Source organism: Pelodiscus sinensis, chromosome 3 (assembly GCF_052426305.1).
Source record: "Pelodiscus sinensis isolate ZL-2025 chromosome 3, ASM5242630v1, whole genome shotgun sequence".
Taxonomy (NCBI): Eukaryota; Metazoa; Chordata; order Testudines; family Trionychidae; genus Pelodiscus; species Pelodiscus sinensis.
Genome location: NC_143054.1, coordinates 110,707,203 through 110,729,726, shown reverse-complemented (window position 1 = coordinate 110,729,726; position 22,524 = coordinate 110,707,203). Strand labels below are relative to the sequence as shown.

Here is a 22,524-nt window from a genome sequence, read left to right as displayed (position 1 = left end):
TGATTTTGCTAGAATAATTCCTGGAAGTCTTAAGAAATATATTGTGAATTCTCACATGTTAAGTAATCACCCTGAGAACAAAACTTTGTCCTTTAGGTTAATAGATGTTAGATACATTTTTCAAGCCCTATATGTAGTGCATGTGGGATGGAGAAAACATTAGAAGAATTAGTAGGAGCCAGCTCCCTGTATTGTGTGAGTATACTCACCTTTTGTCATGCAGATTTATGACATGAGGGTCACCAAGGATCCTCAGCTGCTTAGGTAGCAGCTTTGGCTCAATGTGTTTTTTCCAACTATGCTTTATTTCTCTGTGCTGGGAAGCTTACTACATTATCCTTACCTTTGTTACATCCACAGTGGATTATTCTAAAAGTTGTTAGCTGACATTGTATATTATATGGCCCCTTAAGGCATTCTGAAATTCCAACTAATGCACAACTTCTTCTTCCCTAGCTTTTATATAGTGCTTATTTCAAAGTATGTTTTACCTTCTTAGACATCATTTTGCAAAAAATTTGCATGTGTTTAAATTTACATCCATAAATTATCAGTGGGATTACGCACTGTTGTTTAACTCAAGTTTAAACATTCATGTAAACATTCATTTAAAGGCTCAGGACCCTTAATCATTAGTAATTCATTTAGGAAGCAAATTACGTCTGAATGCCATAGTTTTCACTGGCTTCCAGTTGATTACTGGGTGAAGTTTCAAGTGCTGGTTTTGACTTACAAAGCTCTAAATAACTTATCTATCTGAGAATCTCAGGCTCTCTGGACTTTGGAGGTGGGAATAGAAGCGCTTACGGAAGTGCTGTATTGTGAGGCAAACTAAAAGGTTTCTAGTTTTCATTAATGCTGTAAGTTTTATCTGTTCTTTCAAACTTTCTTCCAAAGGGGAGGATTCTGTAGAATCAGGTGGAATGGCAGAGGATCATGGGGGATATTGGACACATTTTTGTGAATTGAGCCAAGACAATTGTTTTTAAAATTCTATGTGGTTGCACAAGTGCTCAGTCAGAGCCGCCTGTGAAGCTTCCTAAGCCTGGGGAGAGGAGGAGCTATCCTTGATTTCTTTTTTTGTCAGGACAATACTGATCAGATTCAGCAAAGGATTGTACAATAAGCTGTTTACTGCTCACATTCTGGCAGCCTTCTGAAGACTTGACATCGTTATGGTTACCTCTTTGGAAACCGTTGCCAGTCATTCATTTTAATAAGTGATCTCCAGGAAATCCTTTGAAGTAGGGTTGCTTAGTTACTATAGAAAAGGGCTTATGCTTGTTTGTATCTTATCAAAATCCTACAGGTTAGGTAATGCATTCGGTGTATGTTTGCATAATATATAGCATATCATCACTGAATCTTCTGATGCAGAGAGCAGAGTTCACTTCACATTGAATATGCAATAACATCAGGAGCTCTGAATCTGCAGGCTTGATTTGGGAGGTGGGCTTAGACTAATTGTATAATATTTGAGCTAACACTTAATAAAGGATGGTATTTTAGTAAAGATATAAACAGTAATTTTAGCAAAATTATGTGCTCATGAAATTTCAATTGCAGACTTTCTCTTGGATTAGTCACATATCACCAGAGTTCATTCTGTTTCTTTAAATCTCTGAAAATGTATTTGAGGGTGTGCATGTGCCATCTATTTTAAAAACTGCCAGAATTATAAGACACGGATTTAGCAGAACCTCTCACAAGGTACTTTTGCTGTGCAGATGCTCAAGCTGCTATATAATGGTTTTATATTAGGAATTAACTTGAATGCAAATGTGACAGCATGTTCCAATAACTACATTGACTCATCGCTGCAGCCTTAAAATCATGCTTATTAGTTAGCCTACTGTGAGCCTTTTCTCTCTGTTTGAATTAAACCAGGACCTGCTTAAAAACGTAGATGGTCACAAAAAGGCATTCCAAGGGATCCACCGGGCTAGGTCTGTTAATGGAGTCCCTGTACCACTGGAGCAGTTAGAGGATATGGCAGAGAGGTAAGAGCCATTTCAATCTTAAATGAAACCTCCTCTGTAAATGATGAAGGACCTATTTGCTTTATAAATCTTTTAATGTAATAATCAGGTTTACATTTGGTTCTTAGCTAAGAAAAAATGGGAGAAGCAACAAATGAGCAATGTATCAAAAAGCCTGATATTCATCATTGTTAAAGGTAATTTTGGGTAAGCTATTGGTTTTCAAAAAGGAATAATATTCAGGCTATGTATATTATTACTCGGCACGGAAGGAACATTATGTAACAACACTTAAGAGGTTATGAGCAAAGAGGGTTTGCATTAGATCAAAGAATAGAGATGTATCTCACACGTAGCAAGGTAGCTTGAACCTATAGAAAAATCCCTCCATTCCTCCTACATATTGAATGTTGCACTTTTTTACTACAGTATGATTCATTCCTAGGTTTAATTTTGTTGCATCTACGTCTGATCTCCATCTGTTAAAAATGGAGTTTCTGGAACTGAAGTACCGTCTGCTGTCACTCTTAGTCCTGGCAGAGTCAAAGTTAAAATCATGGATTATCAAATATGGAAGACGGGAGTCGGTAGAACTACTTCTACAAAATTATATTGTAAGTTTTTGTTCTTTATTTTTTAATAAATAAATTTTAAATGTTTGTAAATAAATAAAGCAAGTACACAGACCAACAAGTTATATATGTTGGTCACTAAAGATAAAATTCTCTTCTCCTGTGCATATCCCTGATCAACTATCTTTTCACTGAGGACATATGCCAGGGCAGGAATGGGAGTGGAATCCTCCCACATAATCTGGTACATCCTCATAATGATCAGCAAGTACATGTAATTCTGAGTTTGTAAATGTATCATAAAAACTGAGCCAAGCATGTGCTAGATAAGTAAGAAGTTAGCTGCCTTTGGCAAGTAAACTGCTGACCTCATTGTCTTCTGAGGAGGAGCTACATGCAGACAGAGGCAGTACCAGTGGAGTCCTGTATGGGACAGGTGGTGTGGAGCTTTTTTATTAATCTTCATGCTCCATACATAACCTCCACCTGGGTGTGATTACTCACTCCAAGGCAGAGCTGGATCCAGAAACTAGCAACCATCACTAAATGTGGCCATTGCTCCACCCACATCCTAGTTGAACTTGATGATTATTTACTTATTTTAGTGTCTTGTCCCTGCCCACAAGTGCAAACTGAGACTATCAGGGTGAAAATTATGCTGATTGCACCCATCTCACCTCCTTCAATGACCAGAAATAGTGTTCCAATTGCTAATCCTCACTTGAATGGCAAAAGTTGCAGTGCTAGTTATCTAGTACTCATGTGGCATACAGTTCTAGAGTCAGTTTGCTGCTATGTTCCCAGTGTTACAGGGATGGACTGCTATGTGTAGTGTCCAATATGCAGACCAGATGTGGCGCTAGAGAAGGTTTTGAAGTACCATGTATCTTCCCATTATGGTAATTAGAAGGAAACAGGGGACCTCAGTCTGAAAACAAATGGACATTGCATCTGTACATTGCATTTGAACATGTTAATTTGTGAGTCATTTTATACTTTCAAGCCTTCTTCTTTTCCCACTGGTACTTGGCGTTAGTGTGTATGTATAGAGAGGGTGCCATTTCCATTCTGGAAAATAACTAGTTCTAGTCTGCCCTGTGGATACCTTCCACTGACAACCTCAAGTACCATAGGTTGGTGACTGATGAATGCCGACTGTGGCTTAATTAGGTGGTACTTCCCCTCTGGTCTCAAGCTAAACCAACTTTGACAAATCCATGCTCAGAACGGCAAATCACTAAAGGAGTGCAAGCACTGCTGCTGTTTTCTCACACCAGCGGAGGAGGCATGTGAAGCAGATATTGGGTTTTACACATGTTCCACTCCTTCACGCTCTTCCACATTGTGGGAAATACAAAGAACAATTAAAGCCTCTGTGTGGAAACAATGCCTGCAGATGTAGAACAAAATAAAACCAGGGCTTTGGATTAATTGGTCGATATAGCCCAACAGTCTCATAGTTTTCAGTTATTTTTGATGCAGTGTTCCAACTGGATAACATTCTGCTGCCAAGGACTGGAATAATAAAAGGATTCCTTAGGCATCAAAGGCTATGTCTATACTACAATGATCTATTGGAAAAAGGTACACAATTTTTTTGGAAGAGGCTTTTCCAAAATTTGGCCCATCTTCACCTCCAAAAAAAGTGGAAGAGCAGATGCATTCCTTGGACACGGTGGTGTTTTTCTGGGATACAGAGTGTAGGCATAACCAAAGAGACCCTTAATGTCCTGAATAGCCTTTCCTGTGGTATGAACATTAGCAATTGGAGTCTTTGGTTTGGAGAGGCTTTGGAAACTCAGATGTTCATTTAAAGCTTATGAGAACTTCTTAAGTCTATCAAAGTGACCCAGACTTTTCATGACAACAGTCTCTGTCTCTGATTATGTCTAGACAGTGGCATAGGCTAGTTGCCTGAGTACATTCCCAGGGTCTGTGGTGGGACTATGTTTGGGTGGCTAGTTTACATTGCTGCCAGTGCCACTGTGGTATACTACTAGACACTAGCTCAAGTAGAGCTAGCACATGTATGTTTACCCTGGGCTGGGAATTACACCTCTCAGTTGCTGTGTAAACACATCTTCAGACACTTACTGGGCTTTTATTGCCAACCAGACCCGAACAGAACATATCAACTATTTTTGTCATGATAGTCTGGGATTTTTTATTTGAGTTCCAGTTTTGTCTGGATACCAAAAGAAAAAAAACTGATCCAGACATATATTTCATAACATTAATGAAAAAGTTTGCTTTGGGTTTAGGTATAGAAATAAATGAAGGGTATATAGAATCATAGAACAGTAGACCTGGAAGAGATCTCAAGAGGTCACCGAGTCCTGTCCCCTGCCCTCATGGCAGGACTAAGCATCGTCTAGACCATCCCTGATAAATATCTAACTTACTAGCTCTTAAATATCTCCAGAGATGAGGATTCCACAACCTCCCCATGCAATTTATTACAGTGTTTAACCACCCTGACAGTTATGAACTTTTCCTAATGTCCAACCTAATGACAGTTAGGACTGATAAAATAATGAGAGTGAAATAATTAAGAGAAAGATGCTTTTGGATCAATATTGTATACAGTAAGTAAGCAGGAAACCCTGCCCTCGTCCTCAATGCCAATTCTGCAGCTCTCATTTGCTGGGACCTGGGTCTACAAGTACATGTTGGCTGCTTCTGGGAGCAGCATAGAGCCAGGGAAGGCAGAGAGCTTACCATAGCCCTGCTGTGCATCGGCAGTTGGGAACTACCCAAGGTGAGAACCACTTGGGTGGATCCCAGAGCCCACACTTTGGAACTCCTGCCCCAGTCCTGAGCACCCTCCTGCACCAAAACTCCAACCGAGAGCCCATACCTCCTCCTGCATCCCAGTCACCTGCCCTACTCTGGTTAAAGTCAATGGGAGTGGAGGAGAGCAAGAGACAGAATAAGGGAGAATGGAATGAGAAGGAGCAGGGCTTCAGGGATGGGGTACAGCAGGGGATGGGGCAAGGGTGATTGAGTTTGTGTGGTTAGACAGTTGGCAGCCTTACTGTCTGGGTGTACCTTGCTAGACTCATCAGATCTGCCAGCTTGTGGCTGGCTTCATCATAGAGTGTGGGGGGGACCATCATTCTATATCCTCTCTTGGCAAATCATATGCCTCCAGGGAGTAGGGACCATGTGGCCCGTGTGCTCAGCACAGCAGAGAGGTTGTAATTCTGCATAGCTTGTACACAGGAAGTTCCTAGAAACTTTATCCTCACTGCACACTTGAGTAAAGTTATTTTTAAGGAACACTGCTAAATAGAAAATAGTATCACTTAATATACTGATCACAGATTTTAAAATAATACTTCTCATTTTGAGAATGTATTTGTTTCTGTAGTGGGAAAGACAAAATTAATAGCTTTATTAGTTCATGGTAAAATTATATATGCATATGGTCTGCATTGTTTTATATCAAAGCTAAAGTTGCCTGTCATGGTAGAGCATGCATTTCTTTATGCTTTACAGAATCTGATGTTTATTAAGTGAGCAGTGTAAGGTTTAGAATGTCCTTGACACTTCATCTCCTTGTTTTTATATATATTTGTAAATTGTGCAATAGGTAATGCCATTCTTTTCAGTAAACAATCGTAAGTATTTTTAAAACTGAAAAAATGGTTTGGGAATTTTCCAGATTGTGAAATTATTTTTCAAAATTTTTACTTTTTAAATTTTTTTTCCTTTGTATGGGGAAATGAAGATCCAAACTTGATTCACCACTGATTCACACTTTATGTCCTGAGGCTTCAGGGGGTAGCCGAGTTAGTCTGTTACAGAAAAAAACAAACAAATGGTCTGGTAGCTACCATAAAGTTTTTTTTTTACTTTATGTCCTGAGGGGCTTGGTTTTGATCTCACTCATACCAGTTTTATACTGGTGTAACTTAGTTGATCTTCATTTGATTTACTTCTACTTTAAACTGATATACATGCCACAGAGAATTAGACCCCCAGAAAATCTACTGTACCTGTCTGATTTGATACCATTCTGCACTGACTTTGCCAAGGTGAAAATGATGAGAGATGGTCTACGGCAAAGAAGGATCAGGCCCACAGTCTCAGTTATTTTAAATAAATATGATAAGGGTTATCAAATTATTAATTTACAGAAGCGAGTGTTGCTGGCGAAACTAATAATGGCCCCTTCAAAGCACTGCTTTCTGATCTTTAGTGCAGTAAAACACTCAATAATCATGTGCTTAACTTTTAAGGATGTGTGTCCCCATTTACTTTAGGATTACTCATATTCTTAAAGTTTATTAATGTGCTTAATGATGTGTAGGATAGGCTGGTGTGTCTGTGTGTATCTTATGGCATAAAGTGTGCTTGTATGCTGCATGGCTAAGTTAGCTCCAGATGCCTTAATTGTACAACAGACTCTCTGTCAAAATGCTGGCAAAAAGTGTTTAAAAATCACATCAAATTATGACTTCAGTACACAACTGGAACACAAGTCTTGTTCTACTGTTAGTATCTCCCAGCCAAATCTGTGAGCCTGGTTAACCAATCTAAAAACATGGCTAATATTGCTTGCACTTACATATATCAATGACATTTTAAAAGGTGAACAAATATTATTTGCATTTGACAGTTGGTTTAACTAAGAATTGAACCCTTAAAAACTCATAAGCACATGAACTTTCACAAATAATTTTGAAAAACAAATACATTAGGAAAAAAAAACCCAAGTGAGTGACCACTTGTGAACCAAAAAAAAAGGTAACATTTGTTGAATAAGTATTCCCTATAAAATATTTACACAGCTCTGTTTAAACACAATTTTAAAAAAACAGTATATAGAGCTTTAGCATCAACCTTGAAGGTAAGAACTTATGCAACACTATATAAAGACACATCCCTTAATGTAATATTTCTTTAACAACTTGTTCCATCTCTTCTGGAAGACAGAATGTAAACTGAAGTTGGATAAAGTATATTTCTGCTCTTTGAATGAAATCTGTTCCTTTGCGTCAGCACAAGGACTATTCTAAGGGCTTCCGTGAGATTTAAATGGTATATAGGTTTTGTGGTAACCATCTGCATGAAAATGAATTTTGCCTTTACTGATTTTTTTTTCACTTAGACCTCAGCAGAGTTATCTAATAAATAGTGACTCTTCATTCTGTTCTTTGGCTTCTGTTGAATTCTAAGTGTGATGTCTCAAGAATTCAAGCAAGAAAGAGCAATTAATAAGTTGCTTTATGAACATGGTAAAAATATCCATCCAAAATGGACTGTTGAAAAGAAAATAACAATGGAAGGACCCTACACCGTCCTGTCATTGTATAAGGCAGGGCTACTCAACTTTGGAAGCCCCGGGGTCCACCATGATACTCTCAGCACATGCCAAGGGCTGCAACTTAAGTGTGATTGCATGTACATGCAAATATATATGCAAATATATGCAAATAGATTCTTTCACACAATGCCCTGGCACTCCTGGAACCTTGTCCTGGGGGGCTAGAAATGCTGACACTCTGTACCCGTCTGTTCCAGCCAGCCCATCCACTTGCACCTGTCAATGCTCACCCTGCCTGAGAGATGCCTCGCTGTTGTGGAGCATGTTCCCAGTGGAGGCCATGTTCAAAGGATCCCACCCACAGGTCGCATGTTGAGCCTTGCATAAACCCAAACCTCACTGTGGGCCACAAACAAACAGCCCGCGGGCCACATGCTGCCCGTGGGTCACTTGTTGAGTAGCCCTGGTCTGAGAGAACTCTGGATAGCACTTTGTAAATTAAGTGGGAGATGGTTTGGTGAAATTTGAGAAATAAAATCTTAATGCAATTGTAATTCAACAGAATTGTCCTTATTATTCCTATGTGGCATTTACTTTGATCTCTTATAACCATTTTTCTACTTTTCAGACTGTTATTGAAAACAGTAAATTCTTTGAGCAGTATGAAGTTACATACCAGATCTTGAAAAGGGCAGCTGAGATGTATGCCAAAGCTAATGGCTCAGGTAAATACCTCTGTATCTGTTGCGATACTGAAGCCATTTTAGTCTATGTTGATTTTAATTCCTTTTGAAATCCTTGGAGTATATTTACATGTCAATTACTTTTCATGATACATTTGTGCTGTGGCTATAATTAACCGTTTGGGATTTTACACTGTGTGGTTATTAGAACCGTACTATTGGTGTGGTTCTAAGTGTTAATTGTAAATGAGTTTTTCCAATTTTGTCTTATAGAAACACTCTGGCTATAACTGAAAATTATTTTGAGTCGCAAAATGTGTAATTCACTCCAATGCAGAAGGCTTGCACAATATCTATGCACCAAATATTTCTCTAATACTTTGTAGTGGCCCTCCGCCTAGGGGTAAATTGCAACCACATTGAATACATTGAAGGAGATATGAAATGTTAATTTCTGAGAACTGAGTAACATTGGTCATTTGGGGGGGAGGTTTAAAAAAAAAGTAACAACCTCCTCCCAAAATATCTGGAATGGTGATGTAACGACTGTCACAACAATAATAGTGATGATGCAATTTGTGCCATTTTGGAATAGTCTTGTGTTTGGGGAGTTCAGAGCAGCAACTATCCAGTGGGAAGTTATAGAAGGATTATTAATCCCTCGCTGAACACCGCAGTACACAGGGGAAGGTGGACCATATGGTTAGTCTCCAGGATCAGGAAATAGTCTTTTGTTCCTGGTGTGCAAGCAGCGAAAGGAACTTTTGTATTATGCTTCTACACCCATGTGCAAAGCAGTCTTATCAAGTACCATTATTAGTATAGGTAGTATTCACTGAAGGACCTTTCACAGGCCTTGCAGAATTACAAAGAATGATCCAAATGATAGGTAGTATAAAAAGATGTATGGATGGACTGGCTATTCTGGATTCTAACTACACAACCCCACTGGGTTCAGTGAAATTGCATGGATGGGCTCTGAAGACATCTGGGAGAGACTACTTTAAACACTGTGAAATAACAGTGATGCAATGTAGGGTGAGATGTGCACTTATTAAAATGGTTCATGAACAGGGAGGGAAAAGAATATATTATCCATTTCAAATGATGCTGTCAACTCAAATCTGTTCTAAAACTTAGATTTTTTTATAAGTTTACAAAACCTAATATTAATAGAAATTATTTCACGATTTTAACAAAAATCCAACAATGATTCATTTTCCAACAAATAAACATTCACCTGAATTATTTGCAGCATGAATAGTGTGAACTAAGGACACCTTAGCTATGAATTGATTTCTTGTGGACTCCTTTACATACATTTTTTTTCTTTTGTTCTTAAAAAGAGGAATTAAAACAGTATGTCCCAAAAATCAATTAGATCACAGACAGAAAATTCAAAAATTAAATAACAAAAATTCACTATCAGTAATCTGGATTTGCTCAACTGTAAATGAGAAAAGATTTTTACTGAATATTTTCTAATGCAAATACAGCACTGAAGCAATCATATACATAGTTTTCTATTTCAATTTCCTTGTTAAATATAAACCTTCTCATATTACTTTTTTGTTATTAGATGCATGCCCCAACAATATGTAGGATATGTAATGTGACTGAGTTCAAGTGGTATTCTTTATAAACTATATTCTTACAATGTATCTTTAATTTTTCAACTTTACTGTTGTGATGACACAAAGCTGGGGGTACCAATCCTTTTGAGGACAGAGCTAAACTACAGAGAGATCATGATAAATAACTATAGATAACAAAATTACATTCAACAAAGACAAATGTAAGGTGCTACATGCAGAAAAGAAAAACTAAATGTATTAGTACAGAATGAAGAAAAACTGGCTTGGCAGTAGCACTGCTAAAAAAGTTCTGGGAGTTGTGGTGGTCATATCCTCAAGATGAGTCAGCAATAGGATGCTGTTGCAAAAATAGCAAATTCAGTTTTCAGTTGCATTAACAAGCAGCATAGCATGCAAATCACAGGAGGTGATAGTACTGTTGTTTTTGGTGCTAGTTAGGCCTCAACTGGCATATTGTATCCAATTACAATCCCCAATGTATAGAAAGATAATCAAAGAGATGGAATGCAAGCTATTTGAACAAAAGTAGAAGAACTTGATATGTTTAGTTTGAAAAATGAGAGATTAAGGGAGAGGAGATATAACTGCAGTCTCCAGAAACTTGAAAGGATGTCAGAAAAAAGATAGAGAAAAGTTGTTCTCTTTTTCTAAATAAGGCAGGACAACGGTAGCAGATGTAGCAGATTTAGATTAAACCCCATGACAAACTTTCTAACTGTAAGACTGGTGGGACAGTGAAACAGACTGCATCAGTAGATTGTGGAAGCTTCTCCACTGACGGTTTTCAAAAGGAGGCTAGTTAGCCATATGTGTTGGATGGTTTAGACACAACAAATCCTGCATCTTGTCAAGGGGTTAGACTACAAGACCCTTTTGGTCCCTTCTAACCTATGGTTCTGTGATTAGGTTGTTTGTTTAGTGTAACTTAAAACAAACCTACTGATGCTGAAAAGAGTATAACATATGATTACCGAACAAGGACAATAAATGAGATTTAATAATATTTTAATAAAATACTTGGCTAAATATTTCCAGCAGCTCTAAGATTTTAAGTCATGTTTTAAAAATCAATATACTCTATATTTTAGTGGAAGAAGCAGAAAATGTCATGAAATTCATGAATGAAACAACAGCACAGTGGCGGAACCTGTCTGTAGAGGTGAGAAGTGTGAAGAGCATGTTAGAAGAAGTGATTGCTAACTGGGACCGCTATAGCAGTACTGTAGCCAGTCTGCAGGCCTGGCTGGAGGATGCTGAAAAAATGCTGAACCAGCCTGAACATGCCAAAAAGGTAAGGAATATTAGCTACGTCATCCAACCTCTGTATGTGGCTTTTATGACTATTTAATAAAAGTTTTACAACCAATAGGAAAAAAAATGCAAACAGAATACCCCCAAGTAGGTAAGGGACTGTTGCAGAGGTTTGAAGAGAAGCCCTAGATGATGAGAATTATGGCAAGTTGAGACTTGTGCATGATGTCATTCCTACCCTACTCACTTTGCCATCAGAAAACTTCTCAAATCCATAGTACACTTTCTATGTGAGCATATGTGTACGTGCGCACTCGTAAGTGCATCTATAAATATGAAGAAAAGGAGAGTGAGAGAGAGAGAGTGAGAGGGAGCACATTTATTTATTTTAGAAATGTTTTAGATAGTTTAAAAAGTTGTTTCAACTATTGTGTTAATTTATATATTTTGCCATCAAGGCTGTCTGCTTTGGTATTACGAATTAGGCTCACAGCTCAGATGGGTCCATACAATATAATAAATATATTTTAGAATTAAATGACCTAAAATAGTTTTTCACATAAAATGATAACGCTACAGTTTTAATAGCACAGTTTTAATGTTTGTTATCTTTGGGCCTGCCAGTGATAAATAGGTCCTCTTTTACAAGATATCAGGATATAATCCTGTCACTAGTTGGAAACAGAACATTGCACATCATGGGCCATGAGCCAGTTTTTTTTTTTTTTTTAAGAAATTAAGTACCTTGAGTTGAGGAACAAAGGAGCATTCTCATGTTTGAACAAAAATTATGCCTATAAAAGTTGTCACGGTAGTTTGTCACTGGTAGATAAATGGGTAGATGAGAGAGTCCAATACATGATTAATGGAATTTACCACCCGGGTAACTGATATATGTAGTTTGTGTATATAGTGTTTGAAATGAAACCTTGATATAATCTTTGTGTGTGAATGTATAATCTACATATATGTGTTAAAACAAAATCTGAACATAAGTGTACAGTGCAGTGTTTCTTAAACTTTTAAGTCCAAGGAACACCAAACAATTTTTTTTTATGAGGAATACCAAGGATTTTTTGTTGAGCAAAAACCAACCAAACAAAAAAGTTGGGGGGAAAGTTATTGAGGAAAAAAGTGTGGGGGAAAAGTTGAGCAAAAAAAAAAAGTCGCCTGCCTCCTTTAAGGGTGGCCATTTTGAAATCTCTTGTTCTCTGTGGCGCACCTCTGACTGCCTCGAGGCACACCGGTGTGCCAAGGAACACAGTTTAAGAAACACTGGTATAATGCCACCCTTGTGCTGCTAACAGAAGGTAACATAATTTACTTCTGGTCACAGATATTGTCAAGATGCAGTACTAGACCTTAAGAGAGTGACATCAGTATGTTGGTTATATTTTGTTTAGGATTTTTTCCGACATTTACCTCATTGGATCCAGCAGCACACAACTATGAATGATGCTGGTAACTTCCTTATTGAAACTTGTGATGAGACCATATCCAGAGATCTTAAACAACAGCTGCTGCTACTAAATGGAAGATGGAGAGAGTTGTTTATGAAAGTTAAGCAAGTATGTATTGTTATGATTCTTGTATTTAAATTTCCATTGTAATACAACAAAGCTGCCTAAGATTCACAATGCTAAAGCCTACATGGACAATTTACTAGGAGTCCAAGGGCCATGTCTAATATAAATATATAGAATATGTAAATCAGAAATCAATGCATGCTACCAGAATCATTGGTTGAATTTATACCCTTTTAGAAACGTGGCTAGAAATGACTTTATTCAAGTTCATCACCAAACATAGTTTGCAGCTTATCTCTGTAGTCTTTGACCTTGATTTTTTAAAAAAAATGCATATTCTCTATTGTTGAGAAATTAAAATTATTTAAAAAAAATAGTCATTATATGGGTAGAATCTACAGAGCCAAATTTAGCCCTAGTCTGAGTGGATACATCTAACGCTTTTTTTAATGAGACTTTCACCCACATGTCATAGGGTTGAAGCTAATCAGCAGTAGAGGCAGCACACATCAATCAACCAATCCCATTACTAAAGCTATGCTGACATCACTGTTGTTATTACAAGGCACTGAGAGCAAAAAAAACTCGCTTCAGGAAAGAGACTCACCTAGTTGGGAAATCAACATTATCTTGAGAACAGCATGGCTACGTCTAGACTGGCCCCTTCTCCGGAAGAGGCATGCAAAGCAGGCAAGTCAGAATAGGGAAATCCGTGGGGGATTTAAATATCCCCCGCGGGATTTAAATAAACATGGCCGCTGCTTTTTTTCCGTCTTGGGGAAAAGCCGGAAAAGAGCGTCTAGACTGGCACGATCCTCCGGAATAAAGCCCTTTTCCGGAGGATCTCTTATTCCTACTTGAAAGTAGGAGAAAGGGCTTTATTCCGGAGGATCGCGCCAGTCTAGACGCTCTTTTCCGGCTTTTCCTCAAGCCGGAAAAAAAGCGGCGGCCATGTTTATTTAAATCCCGCGGGGGATATTTAAATCCCCCACGGATTTCCCTATTCTGACTTGCCTGCTTTGCATGCCTCTTCCGGAGAAGGGGCCAGTCTAGACATAGCCCATGAGGAAAGATGTGGGATATAACTTACACTAAGTATTTGACAGCCTTATATATACATTTAAATTACTAGATTGAAATAATCATATGGCTAATGAATTTTTTTAATTACTTTTGTCTCTTTACCTGAGCCCAAATCCTGTTTTCTTTACTAACATGAGTGTTTCCATTGCTGTCAATTAATCAAATAAATAAAATACTCATTTGGCTCGTATTTTTAAAATCTTGCAAACTGTTGCCTGTAGCATAGTCATAGCTTTATTATTTTGCTAGTTATTGGTAGTGTTTACTTGGGAAACCCTAATCCCCAAAGTTTGAATGCTCTCCTGCACATTTTGCGGCTTTCTCTGCACTCCGGTTCCCCATCCTTCTCCACGAACTTCTAAGCGCTCTATCATTCAATTCTTTCCCATCTATTCTTGTCACAACATTTTTATCCAGCCAGTTATGCATCCACCTTATAGTAACCCCATCTAGGGTATGTCTACACTACCCTCCTAGTTCGAACTAGGAGGGTAATGTAGGCATACCGCACTTGCAAATGAAGCCCGGGATTTGAATTTCCCGGGCTTCATTTGCATAAGCGGGGAGCCGCCATTTTTAAAACCCCGCTGGTTCGAACCCCGTGCAGTGCGGCTACACGGGGCACGAACTAGGTAGTTCGAACTAGGCTTCCTAGTTCGAACTACCGTTACTCCTCATTTCACGAGGAGTAACGGTAGTTTGAACTAGGAAACCTAGTTCGAACTACCTAGTTTGTGCCCCGTGTAGCCGCGCTGCACGGGGTTCGAACCAGCGGGGTTTTAAAAATGGCGGCTCCCCGCTTATGCAAATGAAGCCCGGGAAATTCAAATCCCGGGCTTCATTTGCAAGTGCGGTATGCCTACATTACCCCGCTAGTTCGAATTAGCGGGGTAGTGTAGACGTACCCCTAGGTAGTATTTCCCTAGTTTGTTGATAACTAGCTGGATAACCATTCCCAGAGAGTAGTTATTGCTGGAAGGGCATAACATGTGGGGTTCCTCAGGGGTCTCTTTTGGGACTGGTTCTGTTCATTATCTTCATCAACAATTTAGATGATGGCATAGAGAGTATGCTTGTTAAGTTTGCAGGTGATACAAAGCTAGGAGAGGTTGCAAGTGATTTGGAGAAAAGGGTCAAAATTCAAAATGATCTGGATAAAGTAGAGAAATAGTCTGAGGTAAATAGAATGAAGTTTAATAAGAATAAATACAAAGTGCTCCACTTAGGAAAGAACAATCAGTTTCACATATACAGAATAGGAAGTGACTCTCTAGGGGGGAGTACTGCAGAAAGGTATTCAGGGGTCATAGTGGACCATAAGCTAAATATGAATCAAGAGCGTGACACTATTGCAAAAAAAGCAAACATGATTCTAGGCTGATTAACAATCCCCAATCTTGTTGTGAGCAAGACATGAGAATTCATTCTTTTGCTCTACTCTGCATTAATTAGGCCTCAGTTGGAGTATTGTGTCCAGTTCTGGAAGTTCAAATTCAAGAAAAGATGTGGAGAAATTGGAGAAGGTCCAGAGAAGAGCAACAAAAATTATTAAAGGTCTAGAAAACATGACTTATGAGGAAAAAGTTCAAATTCAAGAAAAGATGTGGAGAAATTGGAGAAGGTCCAGAGAAGAGCAACAAAAATGATTAAAGGTCTAGAAAACATGACTTATGAGGAAAAACTGAAAGTATTAGGCTTGTTTAATTTAGAAAAAAAAAAAGACTGACATGATAGCAGTTTTCAAGTATCTAAAATGGTGTTACGAGGAGGTGGGAGAAAAATTGTTCTCCTTGGCCTCTGAGGATAGGACAAGAAGCAATGGGTGTAAATTGTAGCAAGGGAAGATAATTTTGAACATTATGAAAAACTTCCTAACTGTCAGTGTGGTTAAACACTGGAATAAATTGCCTAGGGAAGTTGTGGAATCTCCATTACTGGAGATATTCAAGAGCAGATTAGATAAGAATCCATCAGGGATGATCTAGAAGGTGCTTGGTCCTGCCATGAGGGCAGGGGATTGGATTTGGTGACCTCTCAAGGTCCCTTCCAGTTCTAATATCCTATGATTCTATTTTGTATCCTCTAACAGTTCCTGAGTTCTTCCTTCCTCCCAGCCATCAACTAATTCCGCGACTTTATTCTCTGTCCTAAGTTCTCTCAGACTCCCCAGTTTTGTTTGGTTGTCTCTCCCTCGGTTAAACTGCAGTTGCTGATGCATTCATATTTCCTGCTGTGAATAGCTCCACAGTCAAACGCTGTCAACAATGCAGAGAATGTGAAGGGAATAGCACCAGACCTTAGAGACAGCAGTGGCCTGAGCCAGGTTGCGGCAGCTGGCGCCCTAGGCGGAAGGTGCAATTAGCGCCCTCGCCTGCACGGCCATCAATGGCTGTGACATCATCATCGGGTGCCCAGGCTGGCGGCTCCCTAGGCGACCGTCTAGTCTGCCTAGGCTCACGGGCCACCCCTGCTTAGAGGAGAGACTACCCCGTTTGCCATTTCATTAAACCAAATCCCCAGAGACACAGAGGGTTTCAGCGACTGAGAATCCTCACAGTCTAATTGCATTTTCCTATCACTATTTGAGAGAAAGTTAGTGCTCAGGCTGGATAAAAGGCTTCTGATAGGTCTGAAGGTGTGAGTTGGTGAGTTAGGCCCACTTCAGAAACCAGGAAAAGAAAGGAGGAATTTTCAAAGTGATCCAAACTTGAAAATGTGTTTGGGTTTTCTTTCTGGGTGGTACTGAAGTGAGCTAGGGATGTGAGTAGTCTAGTACTCAACTACTCGTTTCTCCCCACCTTGCTGCCTCTGTATGCCATCTCCCTGGTGCCGCCTGCCCCCCCTCCATGCTCTTGCCTCTGTCACAGGCAGCAGTGGGGAGAGGGGCAGTAGGGGAGGCTACCAGCCTGGACTGCCATAAGCAGGAGCTGCTGCACCTGGAACAAAAGCCATGCAGCAAGCTGGGATTGTTCAGTCCCAGCTTGTGCCGGGTTCATGAGCTACCCCCTCAGCAGCTCTTACTACATTTAAAATGCCAAAGCCACAGTGGTCCCAGCTCTGTCCTAGACCTACCCCTGCTGTGGTTCTGCAGCTTAAATGCAATAGAAGCCAGGCTGCGCCCAGCTCCTTCTACATTTAAACTGCAGAACCACTGTAAGAATACATCCTGGACGAGCGTGAACAGGAACAGAGCATTTTTCCTTAATGACTAATCATGTAGTCGATACAAATGTTAACATCTGTAAGTGAGTGCCATTTGGGTGGAGGTGAAGTATGTAAACAGGTTTTTCCAAAAATAAAACCATGTTCATCAGTTATCAATATTAAAAGTGAAAAACAATCAACCACTTACTGGGCCCTTAACTTAAAATATTATAGCAAATCATGCTGAACATAAATAGAAGAAAAATTAAACAGTTACTCCTAATCTAATTTCCTTTAAGCAGCAGCACTGATTATTTTGACATGTTCTCTGTGCTTTTATTTTCCATTTTTCATAGTATGCTCGAGCAGATGAACTTGACAGAATAAGGAAGGAATACTTGGATGGGGTTGCTACCTTGTCAACCTTTGCTGATTGTGCTAATGGAAAATTTTCTGTGCCTGTGGAAGTGGCCTTTCTAAATGTCAAGATGTTTGTCCAAGGTTTGGAGGTGAGTATCTTCTCTCTCGCCTCCTCCCCCCCACTTTCCACAAAGAGAGAATGATTTAACTATTTAATTTTAGGAGAGGACTGGAAGATTATTTATTTACATAACCATTATAAACACTTTTATGCTACACTGGTGCATTTTGTGTTTTAGGTAATCTAAATAATTGCACTGTGTTAGTGACATTTCTGGAACACACTTCCAGTGCAATAAGCAGGAATGTCTCTAGATATTCTGAACTCAAATATTCACACATCAGATGAGTTGAATGTTGAACTTTAAGACAGAGCTTTGGAGATGAGCTCCTTTGTTTAGCATATATATAATACATTCTGCACCTCGTCCAATGCTCACAGAAGTCAATGGAAAACATCCCATTGATGTCCATAGGAGCTGAATCTATCACCTACAACTATTGTGAGATCAAGCTGATGTGCCATGTGAATTCATAACAGTACTTGTTGAAATATTTGTTGCAGGATATTAAACAGAAGGTGCCTGTGATGGAAGCTCAGTACAAGATAATTACAAGGACAGCACAGCTTGTTACAAAGGAAGTTCCTCAAGAAGAAGTCAATGAAATGCTTGCAACTATGGCAGGGATCAAAGCACAGCTAAGCAAGGTCCTAGAATACCTTTTCTGATGTGTAGTATGTTTACTGTTGGACTTATGATTAAAGATGGGCCATATAGGAAGCATTTAGTGAAATACCCACCAAACCCAAAACTCAGGGGACTCCGTAAAATAGGACCCATATCTGAACCAGGCCTAATATTGGCTGCTTATGGTTTGTTTCGCACAATGAGTTTTTATAAAGCCAAAACTACATTCTGATGTTAATCCTCTTTATTTCAAAAGGATGTGAGCGAAAACCTAAACTATTTATGTGAAAAATCTCTTCTCCCCCTCCACACCATTCCCCTTTTATCTAACCAAGGTGATTAGATAAAATGCAAGCCATATCTTAGTCCTCCTAATTTGAATTTTGTTTTTCATCATTAAAACAATCCTAGTTTTGTCCATATGATTCTGTACTAAAATGACATTTCTGAGCATGGGCAATTTATTTAAAAAGGAAACTTATTGTACTAGCTTGTTGATGTGTGTGATTTCTTTTGTTTTTGGTATAACTGAAGTATTGGAGCTACCAAACTCAGTTTAATGCATGAACTTGGGAAAAATCATTGATGTTATATATAATATTATGTTTCAGGTGTATTCATGTAGACTGTGTGCCAGTTCCAGCCAGGTTGTACGTGGAACGAGGCGTACAGATAGTTCGGAATAGGAAGCCTAGTCCGAACTACCTAGTTCGTGCCGCATGTAGCCGCGGGCACGGAGTCCGCACTAGCGGACATTTAAAAATGGCGGCACCCGGCAACATGCAAATGAAGCCCGGGAAATTCAAATCCCGGGCTTCATTTGTAAGTTCGTATGACTACATTAACCACCCTAGTTCGAACTAGGGTGGTAGTGTAGACATACCCTGAGAGTGTTATGCAGCTTCCTGTCATTAACACTACTTCTGAGCTGAATAGATGGTTTTATTATATATGAGATACTCTTTCTTACTTTTATCATCTCATGGAACTTAAGCCTGAGCATGGAACCTCAGCTTGTATCATTCCTCTTGCACTACTTTTAAACTGCCAGGCTGTCCCAAAAAGCACACCCACTGTGTCATAGTGAGAGGGTGAGCATTTTTGTTCAATTAAAAATGGTCAAGAATCCCACCCAATTTACTCTGTTGTTGGGGTCTACAGAGAAATATATAGGTGTAACAATACAAACAAAAACACAGATGCATAGAGACACAAAACTCAAAGACCCGTTGTCAATATAATCATCTGAACAAATAAAATAGTTTAAATTCACCTCACTAAATGAGATGCGATCATAAAATTATAGAACTGGAACCTTGAAAGTTCATCAAATGCAGTCCCCTGCACTCATGGTACAACCAAGCACCATCTAGACCTTCCCTGACAGGTGTTTTGTCTAACCCACTCTTAAAAATCTCTAGTGATGGAGCAATGAATGACAGTGATGGAGAACAGAAGAGGTAAAGTATGTGAGAGATGATCTTGCAGATCATACATATGTGAAACTCCTGGGCAAGAGATGCAGGTTTGAGCAAGAGACAATGTAGAGAATGAAAAATAAGAAACAAAAGAAGTGGAAAAAAGAAGGTATATGTAGAAAAAGTGAGTGTGAAAAGGACAGAATGGAAGAGAAAAGGAGGGAGGTGGAAGGGGAAGAAGAGAAATGCAGGAGAGAGACCACGAGCCAGAAGATATCAAATAATGTAAAGGAGAATACAAGATGTCTCACACAAATGTTCAAATGATATCTAGTGCACATATGTTAAAATAGCTATGGATGGAATGTAAGTAGCAAGAAGTTTTTACTGTTTTAAGATCAGATCTTGAAGTACTTGATATTAATGATAATTTTTGCTTAAGAATTAAGTCTTAAAACGATTTACCTTTAAAAGAGGGATGGGCTTATGAAAAGCAATGTACAAGGAATGGTTGCATTTCACTCACTTTCTGTTGTAATGAGATTTTTTTCTTTGTTACCAAAAGACTAAGGAGCATTGTCCTGTCCTACTCTACGAAGCTCAGCAGTTGTTGTCTCCATTGGAAGAATTAGAAAAACAAATTACATATTTTTATGAGTCTCTTGAGAAAGTCAATGAAATAATTTCTGCCCGAGATCCTGAAATGCAACCTCCTAATGTTTTTAAGCAAAACCACCAGGTAAGTTTAAAAAAAAAACACAAAACCCTATGTGGAAAATATAAGATGCTCTCTGTGTGCGTTTATGCAACACATTAGATTGTTAGGACTCTGGATTGGCGAGAATTGAGGAGCAATTCTTATTTGAGGGGCCATTTCCTTACCTTCCTTTAATATTATTTAAACACTTTCTTTGGAATACAGTTGCCATCTCTACAGTTCAGCTCTGCCCACCAACTTCGCCACAAACCTAAAGTGGATTTCTCTTCATATGGGTCCTGATTCATTTCCCACTGAAATCAGTGGGAGACTTTCCTTTGATTTCAAAGGAAACTAGTTCAGGCCCTCACACAATTGCACACAGCATCAGTGAAGATTAGGATTTCCTTGCGAATGTGTAGGAACTCCCATCGGTGTCCATGGATTTTGGTGGGTTTCCCACATTTCTGACAAGAGTTTTCTTTGAAGCTTTGGGCGGGGGACGGAAATAGTGAAATGGAATCTTAAATTTCTGCCTTTCCTGCAAGGACACGGTGTCTTTTCAGAGGAATTCACTGTTCAACAATGGTATTTACCTTGAAGGACATATTGGATCTGAAAGAAAATATCTTAGGTTGACCTCTTACATCTTTAATGTAAGGCTGGAATGTTCCAGGGCTGTAGCATTAGAGTCAAGTACAGGGAGATACTGTTGTTAAGAAAATAATGGAGTTAGTGCAATATCTGAAAGAACAATTAGAAAGTGTTATAATGGCAATGACTATAAAGAAGTAAGCCACAGGTTAGTCAGGGAGGCCTGTGCTCCACCACTGACTTGTAGCTATGTCTTTGATAGAAAAATAATATTGGGCTGCTAAGCTCGACTGTGCATGTGAGATCCAGCCTTGATCTAAACTCCCTCACTTTTCTGAACAAATCTTATCCCTGTCTGAGCACAAACACCAAATGAAACTCGTGTCAGGGCTGCAGACTGAGGAGAACTCATCAGTCTAAAGTCACTGGCCTTTTGATTACCATAGCTCTGACATCATAATTGAAGTAAATGGCTTATTTTTGCTAAAAGGATTTACTAGTCATGGAACTGAGAATATATAGCAGCTGCTGACTTCTGCTGAGTAGATCCTGGAATAGTTAGTTCATTAAATAGTAGAGGGTCACACTTGTGCTTTCCTCTTCTAAGAATTCATAGTTTTTTTTTCTTATTCATGTTGTTGTAATCACTGATTCTCTTCTCTAACAATTTGTTGTCATTTAAATTCCAATAATTGGATTGCTAGAAGGTAAGGACCATGTGTGTAAACATTTTAGCAAGCTGTGGAAAGCTATCACTCTTTTATCTATTCACCGCATAAATGGGTCATCTGTTTCGCAGTTGATACCATGGGTATAGATATAAATAACACCTAAATCAAGAGTAAATGACAAAATCACACAGCCAGAAAAGACCCCTGCATTTTGTAAAACTCCCCATACAGATCCTATACTGTGAGCTGTTCAGGAATGAATTCCTGTGCATGGGGCTTTGTCTCAGCACCTCTAGAAAGGGTTTTCAGGATCTACAATATTCTCTGTAATGTCTTGTTTAAACTGCTCTTGACCACTTGAACTTTCTTATGGTCAAAAAGTCAAAAGTGCCCCTCTTGGGTTTTTTCCTGAAGTTTTCCTACCTTTGTTCCTGGCCAGAACAGAATTGTTTGTTTCTTTCTTTCAGGATTTGGTAGCATACCAAGAAAACTGCAAGAAAGCCTTGTCCCTGATTGAGAGAAACAGTCAGGGCATTTTGAAGTTTGTGGCTTCGAGTAAGATGTTACAACATTTCAATTCATTGATGCTTCAGAAGAAGGTCACAGAAATCCAGGTTACTTTTCAGGTATTTTTGTTACTACTTAGTATATTTTTGAAAATCTTTTAGGTATGTCTATTGTGCAGAGAAGAACCTGTGGTTGGACTAGGCCAGCTGAATCAGACTCGGGGACTTGTGGAGTTTTGTAGACTTCTGGGATGGATTCTGTGCTTTGGCAGTGCTAAAGAAAGACCTTCCGAGACTGGAAGTGGAGGACAACCTCAGACTATCAGTTTTTTTTAAAAAACTGTCCACTCAAGACACAGGGCCACCCTTCACAATAAAGTATCTGTACATTTGTAATTTGAGTAAATTGTGTTAAGGTTTCAGTTAG

The 22,524-nt window shown here is 39.0% G+C and overlaps 1 protein-coding gene across 12 annotated transcripts in view; it reads left to right on the top strand.

The window, feature by feature from the left end:
* The window catches only part of SYNE1 (spectrin repeat containing nuclear envelope protein 1), a 479,589-nt gene that overhangs the window by 138,905 nt on the left and 318,160 nt on the right, over positions 1-22,524 (top strand). For all 12 annotated transcript variants that reach the window (XM_075924462.2, XM_075924463.2, XM_075924461.2 and 9 more), the window contains 9 exons: positions 1,888-2,000; positions 2,425-2,593; positions 8,449-8,545; positions 11,187-11,389; positions 12,753-12,917; positions 17,459-17,611; positions 18,088-18,231; positions 20,195-20,368; positions 22,059-22,217. In XM_075924462.2, coding sequence (XP_075780577.2) covers positions 1,888-2,000; positions 2,425-2,593; positions 8,449-8,545; positions 11,187-11,389; positions 12,753-12,917; positions 17,459-17,611; positions 18,088-18,231; positions 20,195-20,368; positions 22,059-22,217 — 1,377 coding nt within the window. The remainder of the gene's footprint in view (positions 1-1,887; positions 2,001-2,424; positions 2,594-8,448; positions 8,546-11,186; positions 11,390-12,752; positions 12,918-17,458; positions 17,612-18,087; positions 18,232-20,194; positions 20,369-22,058; positions 22,218-22,524) is intronic.